The sequence below is a fragment of the Talpa occidentalis genome, unplaced genomic scaffold (assembly GCF_014898055.3).
Source record: "Talpa occidentalis isolate TD23 unplaced genomic scaffold, MPIMG_talOcc4v2.1 talOcc4.12, whole genome shotgun sequence".
NCBI lineage: Eukaryota > Metazoa > Chordata > Mammalia > Eulipotyphla > Talpidae > Talpa > Talpa occidentalis.
The window spans coordinates 93426507-93437840 of record NW_023601212.1 but is presented as its reverse complement, the minus strand read 5'-3'; the positions used below and the strand labels follow the sequence as shown (position 1 = coordinate 93437840).

The following is an 11334-nucleotide window of genomic DNA, read 5'->3' as shown; positions in this document are numbered from 1 at the left end:
AAACAGACACATGATTAAGATTAAAAAAAAAAAAAAAAAAAAAAAAACATGTATTTGGCTAAATTTAACATTTAGGCTGAAGTTTATTTAAATTCACAAGAAGGCTTGTCAAGCTCTAACGCTCCGGCACCTTCTGCCAGGACTCCTTGAAGGAAGGCAGAGTATTTCTTTACAGACCAGCCTGCGCTGTGGCCAGGCTGACAGTCCACCGGCCAGCGCAGCCTGGGGTGTGGATGAATGTGTCCTGCTGTGCCCGCCTCCCCCAGCAGCTTGAGGACCTGGGTATTAATTACTTTTTTCCCCTCTTATAGGTGAGAATATTAAGGTTTGACAATGGTAAGCGACTTACTTACAATCCTACAACTGAAAAGTTGCTGAGCATGAATGGGATGGGTTCCGTGAACTTGTCTGCACTGGCTCCGATGCGCTAGCTGACCAGCTGCTGGAGGAACGTGCCAGGCTCACGTCTGCTTGCCTGTCTGTAATTGGTGTTCAGTCCACAGCCAGCGTTTACTCAGTGCTCTGTATTACGCACTGTGCCAGAGAGAGCAGAGATGAAAGAGACAGGGTCCTCGCCGGTGGGCACTTGCAGTCTGCTATCAAAGTCGAAGACTAAGCTTGGTGCCACCTCCTCCAGGTAGCCTTCCCTGACTTCCCTTTTTCCTTCTGATATTATTTGACTTATAGTGGACACTGCTTTACTGTTATTAATGAAACAGATAATAACTAACACTATGTGCCAGACTATAGAAAAAAAATCCTTACCCGGGCTATCTCATTTCATCTTTACAAGTGATCTCTGAGAAAGGAGATCTGATGAGGAAACTGAGGTATAAAGGTAAACAACTGAGAGTCTCAGTTAAAAGCAGCAGAGATGGGATCCTGCTCGACAGCAATTGAGGCTGAAGACCTCTTTTCCCCAGGTTTCCGCAAAGCCCCTGGCTTAGGGCTGGGCACACCAGGAACTCAGAACTCCCGGTGGACTGATTTGCTGGCCACTCACTTGAAAGTGATGATGAAACAAAATGTGGGGGTGGGGTGGGTTGGGGAGGGAATCCCACAAGCCATTGGGGATCTCTTCAGAGTGCTGAGTCTCCTTTAAAGCCAGAGTAGGACCTGCATTAAAGAAGAGAGATTCCCTAGGGAATCTCATTCATCTCTCTGTTTCATTTTCCCAGCGTGATGTCTGATGCTTAACAGGGCCCAATACAGCTGTGTTAAAAGACTGGGTGAGCATTAGAAAGTCTAAGACTTGATGCATGGCTGTGGCTATTGCCACAAGAATCTCAGACAGGACTGGGGCTCCGTCTACACATCTAGCTGCACCAACACACTTTTAAGGGGCTGTCTGGCAGTCCGTCTCTAGCAGGAAGTTGATCCTGATGGTTTCAGGAGCTTGCCTTCTCTTTCTTCTGTTGCAGGTGACTTTTCATCCCCAAAACCTCACATAAGCTGTTTATGGCATTCGTAACCTGCCCTGAGCTTTTAAACCTATTTCTCTCAGAGCTTTTTATGAGTTGAAATCAACAAACAACTCATATTCATTCTCCTGGGACGTGGGGGCCTGCATCCTTAAGCTCACTCCTTCAACCTGTGGCCCCTTGGGGAGCTGAACCAGAGCGTGGGCCCCAACGGACTGTGGTTAAACGTATGACATGGAGGAAGCAGATAACATCATCGCTGCTTGGAAGGAAAATGCAGCCGCGACCTGGAAGCAAAGACAGGAGGAGTCTGACACTGAATCTTTCTTTGGGTCCCCAGGGCAGCCTTGCGGGATGGGGAAGCTCTGTTTAGACACAAAGGAAGCGTTCTGGGGATAGGCTTTGGTGATTTTCCTGGGTACCTTATCCAATCGCTCATTTGACACTAAAGAAATGAAGTCTGGAGCAGGGAGGGGCTTGCCCGAGGTGTGTGGTGTTGTGGTGGCTGCACAGACTAGATACTGGGGCCATCTGCCCTACACCTACCCCCTCCTTCTGTCAGACCCTGCTCCCTGTAGAACAGCCTGCCGGTTGCAGGGAAGCTGGTTCCTCTCAGGTGTCAGAGGTGATGTGGGAGACCTGATCAGCATCGGCTGTCTTCCTGGCCATAGTGACTGGTGGCCTGTGACCTAAAGTTGGTTCAGCCAGAGTCTCTGGACCTTAGAGGAGTATGTTGTGACATACTGACCCTCCTTCCCTTGGGTTAGAATATAAAAGCTACAGGTCATCTCAGCATCTGACGCCCGGCCTCTTGTGGCATGGAGAACCTCAGAACGAAGCCGACCCCATGCACGGCAGAGAGGAGAGATGGAAAGAGAAGGAATCTTAGGTTAGCGTTCTGAGATGCTGGAGCAGACTTCACCTGATGTCTTTACTCTGGAACATTCAGTTACATCATTTAGTAAGACCTAGTCTTAAGACAGAAGAGATGCTTTATTACTTGTGACCAGTGTAGTCCCGCTGATGAACAGATGACAGGAGACTCGGACATGGAGCCGGCCCCTGCCTCTCCTGGTGAGGTGGACTGAGCTCAAAGGGAGGCTGCCACCCTTCCCATCCCACCCCCTCTCTCTGGCCAGGCTGGAGGTACACTGGAGGCTGAGTCTAGTCTGGAGGTTAGTCCCCATCTGCTGGCATTTTATACTCCCAGTTCAGGGAACCAGGTCGGTTCTTCATATGGGCTCGGAAAGCACTTCTTGGGGTGGTCACTCCCACCCCACTTTCATGAACTCACAGCACTTTGTGTTCATTTCTAAAGTGACACCGACCTGGCTGCATTTTAATGACCAACATCTGGCACCTGCTCTGGCCCCTGGGGCTTGCTGGAGAGGAGCCCATCCCTCACTCACCTTCACACCCTGCATCTCGCCCACTGGCAAAGCTGATATGCTCGGCCTCTTCTTGAGTGGGTGGGATGACCTCTTTCTGCTTCCCGTCTCCTTCTCTGATGAATTCTCCACTCTCTTCCCTTTAAACAGTAGTCTGAGGGCCTCCCTGGTGGTGCAAAGGGTTAAGACACAACCGATGAAGCTATCTGCAGCCTCTGCAGCACAAGTTCAATCCCTGGCCCTCCAGGGAGCTACCCACATGGCGCAGCAGACCTCTCCTGACTCGCCCGCTGCTCCCCTCAGCAGTGTATTTCAGTCAGTATGCCTGTTCTGCTCCCCACTCTGTCTCTGGTGAATCCTCTCACCCCCACACCTCTGGCCTGCACCCCAGCTCTTGTATGCATAGATGAATAAATCTTTAAAAAACAAACAAACAAACAGTAGGGTGAGGTTGAAAAGGACAGCAGACAACATGCAAAGTACTAACCCCAAGTCTGATTCACAGCCCAAGGATTTGGTCTGCTGTTCTATTCTCTTGGGGCTAAGTCCTGTGTGGGACACCCACCCCCTCTTTCTGCTCACCATGTGTTCAGGGCGGCTGCGGATAGAGCCCAGGGCAAGAGGGGAAGGGAGGGAAAGGCTGGAAACACTGAGTCAGAGAATTCTGGGATGAAACTTGAGTCTGTTGGGATTGTCAGTCTAAGTCCTCATGGTCAGAGGAGGCCGCTCAGACCCAGGGAGGAGTCCTCCTGGCTCAAGGTCACCGGGACAGTCCAGCCGGCCGGGAAGGAACTCCAGTTTGCCCGCAAGACCCCTTCCTCCAGGCCCAGCGGGCAGACAGGAGGGCGGCCTTCAGGACGCCTGGGGTGCAGGGCCCGGTGGAGAGAGGATGAAGACGCCCCGCTGGGTCGCCCGTCCCCACTGAAACGTACTGGCCCACTGGGTCTGGAGCCCTTGGTCTGTGAGTCCTTAGGGACCCGAGAAGTGACTCAAAGAAGCGCTTAGGACATCCCTGGCGCCCAGGGTGCGAGAGGAGGGGTGTCGGGGTGCGGCTCAGGAGTCACCCAGACTTTCAGAGCCTCCTCCCAGCCCCTTCAGGCCAAGCACCCGAGGATGGGCTGAGGGAGACCTTCCCCCGCCTGCACCTGCCACCCGTTCCCTGCGCGCACGGGAGGTGCCTGGACCCAACGCTCCGGGGCGCAGGGCCTGCTCCCCCCACCCCGCCCCCGCGGCCTCGAGCCCCCTTCCCGCACAGAAGCAGGCCCCGGGGACCCCCGTCTCCCCAAGTCGGCTCCCCGCATTCCGAGCAGGCCCAGCCTCCTCCAAAGCGCCCCCTGCGCTTCGGCCCCCGCCTCCTCTCCCGGCCGTGGGAACCGGCCCGCGTCCCCTTCCCCCGCCGCCCCTCGCGGGTCTGGGGGGACCCTCGGCTCGCTCCCACCCCCTTCCTCTCCCCGCCCTTTCTCCCCCTCGCTCCGCCCCAGGCCCCGCCCCGCCCCGCCCCGGCCCGCGCCCCCGGCCCCCCGGCGGCCCCCGGCCCCCGCCCGGGGGGAGGCGTGGGGGGCGCCCCGCGGGCCCGGCCCCCCGCGCGCCCCGCCCCGCGCGCGCGCCCCGGCGCCCCCTCGGCGGCTGGGCCGCGCCGCCCGCGCCCCTCCTCCCGGTGACGTGCGGGTCCTGCCCGTCTGAAAACTCCGCGCCGCGGCGGCGGGGGAGGAGCAGCAGCGCGAGCCGAGGCGGCGGCGGCCCGAGCGGGAGCCCGAGCGGGAGCCCGAGCGGAGCCGGCGGCCGCGGGAGCCGCGGGGAGCGCGGGGGCGGCCCGGGGCGCCCCGGGCCCCGCGCCCCGCTCGCCCGCCGCGCGCGGAAGATGGTGGCGGCGCCGTGCGCCCGGAGGCTGGCCCGGCGCTCGCACTCGGCGCTGCTCGCGGCGCTCACGGTGCTGCTGCTGCAGACGCTGGTCGTGTGGAATTTCAGCAGCCTCGACTCCGGGGCCGGCGAGCGCCGCGGGGGCGCCGAGCAGCCGCCCCCGGCCCCGGCCCCGCGCCGCGAGCGCCGGGACCTGCCCGCCCGGCCGGCTGCAGCCCGAGGAGGCGGCGGAGGAGGGCGGGCGCCCCCGGCGCGGGCGCGGGGAGGCGGCCCCGGAGAAGCCCGGGCGCAGCCGCCGGCCAGCCGGGGCGCACGGCCCGCCCGCGCGCTGGTAAGATGCCCGCGCGCCCCGCGCGCTGGGGGGGGGGTGCGGGCCGGGAGAGGCGCCCCGACCCGCCGCGCGCCCCCAGCCCCGGACCCCGGACCACCTGCCGGCCCCTCCTCTGTCCCCGGGGCCGGGTGGGGTCTGCGCCCCGCTCCGCGGCCCAGGGCCGCCCCATCCCGAGTCTGAGCACTGCCCTCTGGGGGTGTGGGGAAGTTGGCTCCAGAGGAGGCGCCTTAGGGGTTACCCGCGCCTGGCAGGGCTTCTGTTCCCAGTCACTCTTGCTGGGCGCCCCGACTTGCTCCGTGCATGTGGGTGTCGTGCCTCGCCCGCTGTCTGGGTGCGTGGATCGTGCCGGGGAGCCTCCGCCGCGGCTGGCGCCGGCGCCGGCGCATCCCTGGATGCTACCGAGCTGGGGGCAGACGACTCCGTCCCCTGCCGGCCGCCGCCTCGGCTCCACCCGGCCCGAGAGGCAGCCTGGAACCCGCGTCCCGCGTCCCCAGCCGGGCCCCTGGCTCCAGGCTCCGTCTCGGGCACCTGGTCTTACTTCGGGCGCCGCCCGTCTGTCTTGGGGTGTCTGATCCGCGCCTGTCTCCACCTTCCCTCTCACCTTGCCCTCTCCGGGCCCTCCCCAGCTTGCCCACCCCTCCCCAGGGGCAGGGCATGCCCCTTCTCCTGCCCGGTGGGCTCTGCGCTCCGACTGCCGTGCGTCCCAGTCGCCGGCTGTGTGTCCCGCTGCACCGACAGGGGGGTGAACAGCCTGGGCTCTCAAACAGTTGCTTCCACAGATCTTCTGGGGCCCTCGAGGCGTCTTATCCTGCCTCCCATCTTCTCGGGACGCCTTGCACACCACTGGGTGGCCTTGCTGAGCCCCGGGAGCCAGGGGCATCCAGGGGCACCCAGGGCGGGAGGTCAGTGCCCGGGAGTCTGGACCGGGGCTGGGCGCCCAGTGGGTGTGAGTGTCTGTCTGCAGACATGACAGGGGACCGTGTGTCTGTCTGTGACTTCATCCAGCCACTTTCCTGCGGGGCTTCTCCTAGCCCCTGGGGACACTGGCTCCTCGGGCACTGAATGCTCGCCTCTGTCGGTCCTCACTTGGGGAGCCCTCCCTGAAGGCTGCCTTTGGACACAGCGTGATGCCTTCTGATCTGCTGAACTTCTCTGGAGTCCACAGCCGGCCTCTCTGTCAGAGGGAGGCTTTTTGTGCCCGTGGGCTGAGCCGCCCCAAGACACGAGGCGATGGCATTTCACGTCGCTGGCTGGGCTGCGTGGGTAGCAGGGAGAGTCCTTCCCTCTTTGCGGGGAGGGACTCCTGATGGGATGAGAGCATTCTCGATGTGCTGTGGTCTTTTATTTATTTATTTCTTTAATGGCTAAAGGTACTCTCAACATTGCCCCTGAACACCTGGAGTCTGTAGGCAGTGATGCTTGGGCAGGAGGCAACTAGAAGTTCTTTCTGGATTTGGAACCCTCTGGGAGGCGGGGTGGGAGGGGGTTCAGACGCGCCATGCTGGCCTGCTGGTGGGAACACTTAGGATGGACACGGGGCATGGGGCTTAGCGTGTCTTTTACATCCGGGGTCTCGATAGGCTTCAGGAGATGCCTTTTGGGTGCAAATCCCACCTGTTGAAGCAAGTGGGGAGAAGAATGGAGGCTGGCTGGCTGGCTGCTTCCTAGGTCGCTGACATTTGGCGATTCCATCCGTGCCCCCTCTGTGCGTGTGTCCAGTTCAGCGTCTTATCCCTCCCCGCCCAGCTCAGCCACGCAGAGGTTTGCCGTTGGGAAGGTGGGTGGGCGCCAGTTTTCCTTGGCCATTCCTTTCGGAATGCCAGTCCCAACAGCAGAGTTGCTTTGCTTTTCTGAAACTCTGCTTTCATAGCCTGCAAGTTCAGTACCCCCTGCCCCCCCACCTCTCCGTGTCTGAATTTCCTCACTTTCCAATATAGACATGTATGTGGTTTTTCTTTTTTCCATTGTCCCTTCTTCGTAGTTGTCTACCGTGCTGCCGTTTACTGTCCTCTCCCCTGGGTTTGTATTTTATTTTCCCTACTTGTCTGTCTTCTCTCTTTTCCTTTCCCCACATCGACACCTGTGCCCTGCTAGAGCCTGAAACCACAGAACAGACCTGTTGGGAGGCTGTGTGTGTGTGTGGGGGCGGGGGGGGGTCTGTGCTCTAGCAGCGCCCACCCAGCCCCTGCCCTTCCATGGAGCTCAAGGAGACCAGAAGGGGGCAGGCTGTTCCCAAAGTCTGGTGCTTCCAGAGCTTGGGTCGCAGCTTGGAGAGGACCAGACGGGTCTGCAAACCACGGAGAGACCCTTGCCACACGTGGTGGGTTTGCAGACCCTGCCGGGGCTGCCGGCACGAGGCTTTGGAGGGAGATTCAGGAGCAGGGCATTAAAAAAAAATAATTCCCTGTGATTTTCCAGATGGTTCTCGTAAAGGCTAGTGAGGCACATGCCTGGGAGATGATGCTTCGTCACTGTGCTCCCTGGCTGGGGTGGGGGTGGGGGGTCAGTTGTGGGTTTTGCATCCAGGGGGAAGTGTGTCCCTGCTGGTAGTGGGGGCTGATGTGCCCCAGGGAGCCGGTTAGCAGGGTGGAGAGAGCATTTTCTAAACTAGACCTTGCTGCTTCCTCGAGCCCTTTAGTGTCCAGGGAGCTGCCCCCCACAGAAGAGGCTGCCTGCACTTTTGGCAGTGCACTTGAGATGTCTAGAAAAAGCACCCAGTTTCCCAAGCAGATCAAGTGAGCGTGGTGGTATCGACAGGTCCCCGCAGAAAGTCTGCAAACTCCCTTCCCCACGGCCTTCTTCAGCGCTCCAAAAAATTAGAATTATTGGGTGGCTGGCAGCTGATTTTTGGGGCGTGCTACCGAGTGCTTCAGAGGGTCTCCCTAAGCTGTGGACTCTACAGTCATCTCAGAATTGAAGAAACAGATGGGCTCACTCATAAAGAGACAGAAAATATGTGTGTGGGGGGATGGGATCAAAAAGACTACAGGTTCGGAGTAGATTTTAGAGAAAATGAAAAAGCTGACATTAATGGAACGTGTTTAGGTTCTTCCTTGGGGCACCAGCGATCCTTTTGAAATTCTCACACTTACGGCCCATGCCCCTAGATAAGCTGTTATTCACGGAACTTCATTTAAGAAACCTAATTTTTATTGCCTTTACACACACACACGCGCGTGCACACACACACACACACATACACACACAGTTTTCAAGGAGACTGGGGTTTCTGTGTCGTCTGACCCCTTTGAAATGTTGATTTTTTGGCAGAAATTTCTCATACTTCACATTACTCAGATAACTCAGGACTTTTTCAGGCATTGGCAGTGACTTTGAAAAATTGGCTCACTGTATCCAGATCGCCTCTGGTTCTAAGAGCCTCAGGGGTGCAGCTTTCCTTTCCATCCAAATGTTTTGAGACTGGAGAGAACAGAGGGTATTTTACTGATGGTTTGTCTTTTTTTTTTTCCCACACTCTCAATGGGGTTTTATTTTGCTTGAGCAGTGCGTTGCACTTCGTACACAGGAATACGCGCCATTGAACAATATTTATCTTACTGCAGACGTTGCCATCTGCTTAATTATGTACTGGAAAGTGTTAAATAAAATAGATAAATGCAGGAATTATTATACACCTAAACGTATGTATTTTATATTCATTTTCCTTGTAGTCTTTCACACTTCAGACTGTCTCTCTAGTTTAGTAATTCTTTGTGAATTTTTTTATCTTCCAGAAGGTTGAGTGGCAAAGTGCTTGTTGCTGTTCTGCAAATAGGGAGCTGAGGCATCCATTCCTATTTGCTGGGGATTATCCAACTTTGATCCTTGGTCTTAATGGAAAGGAAATTTTTTTTGAGTGAGAACAAATACCTGACAGCGTGTGTGTGTATGTGAGTGTGTGTAAGTTTCCCCGGAAAACAAAATACCCTTAAGGCTATCTCTGTCATGAGGGTCTGTCCTCCCATCCAGAGCTATTTAGGATAGGTAGGGCCATAAGTCTGCGTGCAAAAAGACCAAGTGCACAAGGCTGACCTGGGTGGACAGCACGGGGTCAGGACTGGCCACGTCTCTGTCATTTGTTTAATACTGTCGTAGGCTTGTCACTTAGAGCTCTGCCTCTCTCCCTTTGCATCTCCCGTGTCTGTGGACTCGATCCACACCTCCCTATCAGACACCAAAGAGACAGTCATTTGGGGCAAAATAAAAAATAAATCAAATCCAAACTCAACTGCAACAAAAGGCAAGTTCTAAGGAAGAGAAGAGGAAACAGTAGAAGAAGTCACAGGACATCTGTGCCGGGCCGCAGTGCAACTGAGAGAGACCTTGGTCCAGTGTCCATGGCTCTGGCCTGCTGGGCTCAAGTCCCAGCTCTGCATTTTTGCCTTCCCTTGCACAAGCCCTCCTAGCTGTGTTCCTTTGTGAACCGGGCGTCGTCAGAGGCTTGTAAGGGTGAAATGTGATAACACGTGTGGACCTGGTTATGATAAATACTTCAGTGTGAGCTGATATTCTTAAAAAGAAATTCTTCGTATGCCTGAGCACAAGCAGGTTGTCACAATTACTCATTTTCCCACGCAGGGCAGGGCTTGAGTGAAATCCACGGAGGAGAACAAGCATCCGGTCCAGCTCCTCAATGCGCCAACCGTGGGCCAGAGAGGGATGCAGCAGAGGGAGGCGTGCTCACTCTTATTGAGCACCAGCTGTATGCCAGCATCCTTTAGATGTATTGCATATATTATTAAATGCCTACCAAGAAAGCGGGAGGGATGGAAGCAGGCGTTAGGCGTTACCTGACTAATATGAAATTGAGGACGCTGGACTAGAAATTGCCCATTTGTGAGGGCCGACTAGAGACATCTGCAGCAGTAGGCTGAGGGCTTTGTAAGTGTTTCCTCACAGTATCAGGAACTTGTCCTGACTCTGAGGGCTGGGACTGTTGCCACCCCCATTTCACAGATGAGGAAACTGAGGCTCAGAGAGGTGAAGCGGCTTGCTTGCTAAGATGATGACATCAGGGAGCAGCAGAACAGGAATCCAAATCCAGGGGCACCCCAGTCCAGCTGGTGTACCCACGTCTGAGCTCCTTACCTGTGTAGTTCTTTGAAAAACCCTAATGGCAGCCTAATCATTCCTGAAGGTCTTTATGTCACTTTATTACTTCTTACTGCAGATTCCTAAAAAAGTGCCAACCCCAGAAAAGGGACCGCTGGGCAATTTCCAGGGGGCCAGACAGAGAGGAGGGTAATAGGAACAGTAATAACAGGGCCTCAGAGGCAGTTCTGACACCCCAGGTATTGTATTGACTCATTTATTCCGAGGCATGTACAGCGGCTCCTTGAATTGTATCCTTTCGACCCACCCCTTTCGCTACAGTGTTGATGAGAAAAAAAATCACTTCCTGGCTGGGGATACTGTCTGGGCACAGCTGGCACCTTCTCCCCTGTCTGCGAGTTTCCTCCGGTCTCCTCCCACACCTGTCGCCATTCAGGTGAGGCTCACCTGCGTCTTGGTGCCCCCTCGGGGTGAGGCAGGTGTGGGTGGATGGCCCTGCTGTAGAAGGGCGTCCTGTCCAGGTGAGCCCTGGACTCTGAGCCACAGGGAGACCCCAGCCTCCCACCATCCTGAGTATGTGGCTTGGAAAATGGCTGGATGAACAGATGATGGTTTCATATTAGATATGTTTGGGTCTGGATTTAGCAGTTTGGTGATGCTTTTGTGACCGCATGAGCAACTCTCTTGCTTGTATCAATCAGCCTCTGGTCAAACGGGTCTCCTCACGTGTGGTTTTGATGCAAGTAGCAGGTGTCCAGGACCGGCTGGTGTGTGATCTCAGGAGTCAACAGTCCCGTGACCTAATCCGGTCAGACCCTGTCCAGTTAGGACACTAACTTTTTTCCTCCTCATGCTGCAGAGAGGAAACAGGTCTTAGGAGCTTGGTGACTTTCCCAGGGCCCGTGGTCCTAAGTGCAGAGCCCAGACTTGAACCCGAGCTCTACCCAGCGACCTCCCTCTTGTAATCACCTTGCAAAGGCCCCCAGCCCGGGAACCCGAGAACTCACCTTTGGAGGCTTGGAGGGAGTTGATTCTGCCACATTGCCCAGCCCCAAGGGCAGGATTTTAAGGTCCTGGAAGAGAACACCCCACCCTGTCATGGAGTGTGCAGTGTGGTGCAGGGAGCAGTGGGGTGGAAGCGAGGGAGGTTCTGGATTCAGCTCTTTAGCCAGGGGAGGTGGGGGTGCCTGTTCCCTGGCCAGCACAACAGCCTTTCATTCACCACCGTGGGGTATCCGGGGTATCTCCGCCAACCCCAGCCCGGTTGCCACGTGAACACTTC

The 11334-nt window shown here is 56.5% G+C and overlaps 1 protein-coding gene across 1 annotated transcript in view; it reads left to right on the top strand.

The window, feature by feature from the left end:
• The first annotated feature begins 4593 nt into the window (after nt 1-4593).
• Nucleotides 4594-11334, top strand: part of XYLT1 (xylosyltransferase 1) — a 275010-nt gene continuing 268269 nt past the window's right edge. Inside the window, exon 1 of the mRNA XM_037507547.2 lies at nt 4594-5000. Within this exon, the coding sequence (XP_037363444.2) occupies nt 4671-5000 (330 nt within the window). The 5' untranslated portion in view covers nt 4594-4670. The remainder of the gene's footprint in view (nt 5001-11334) is intronic.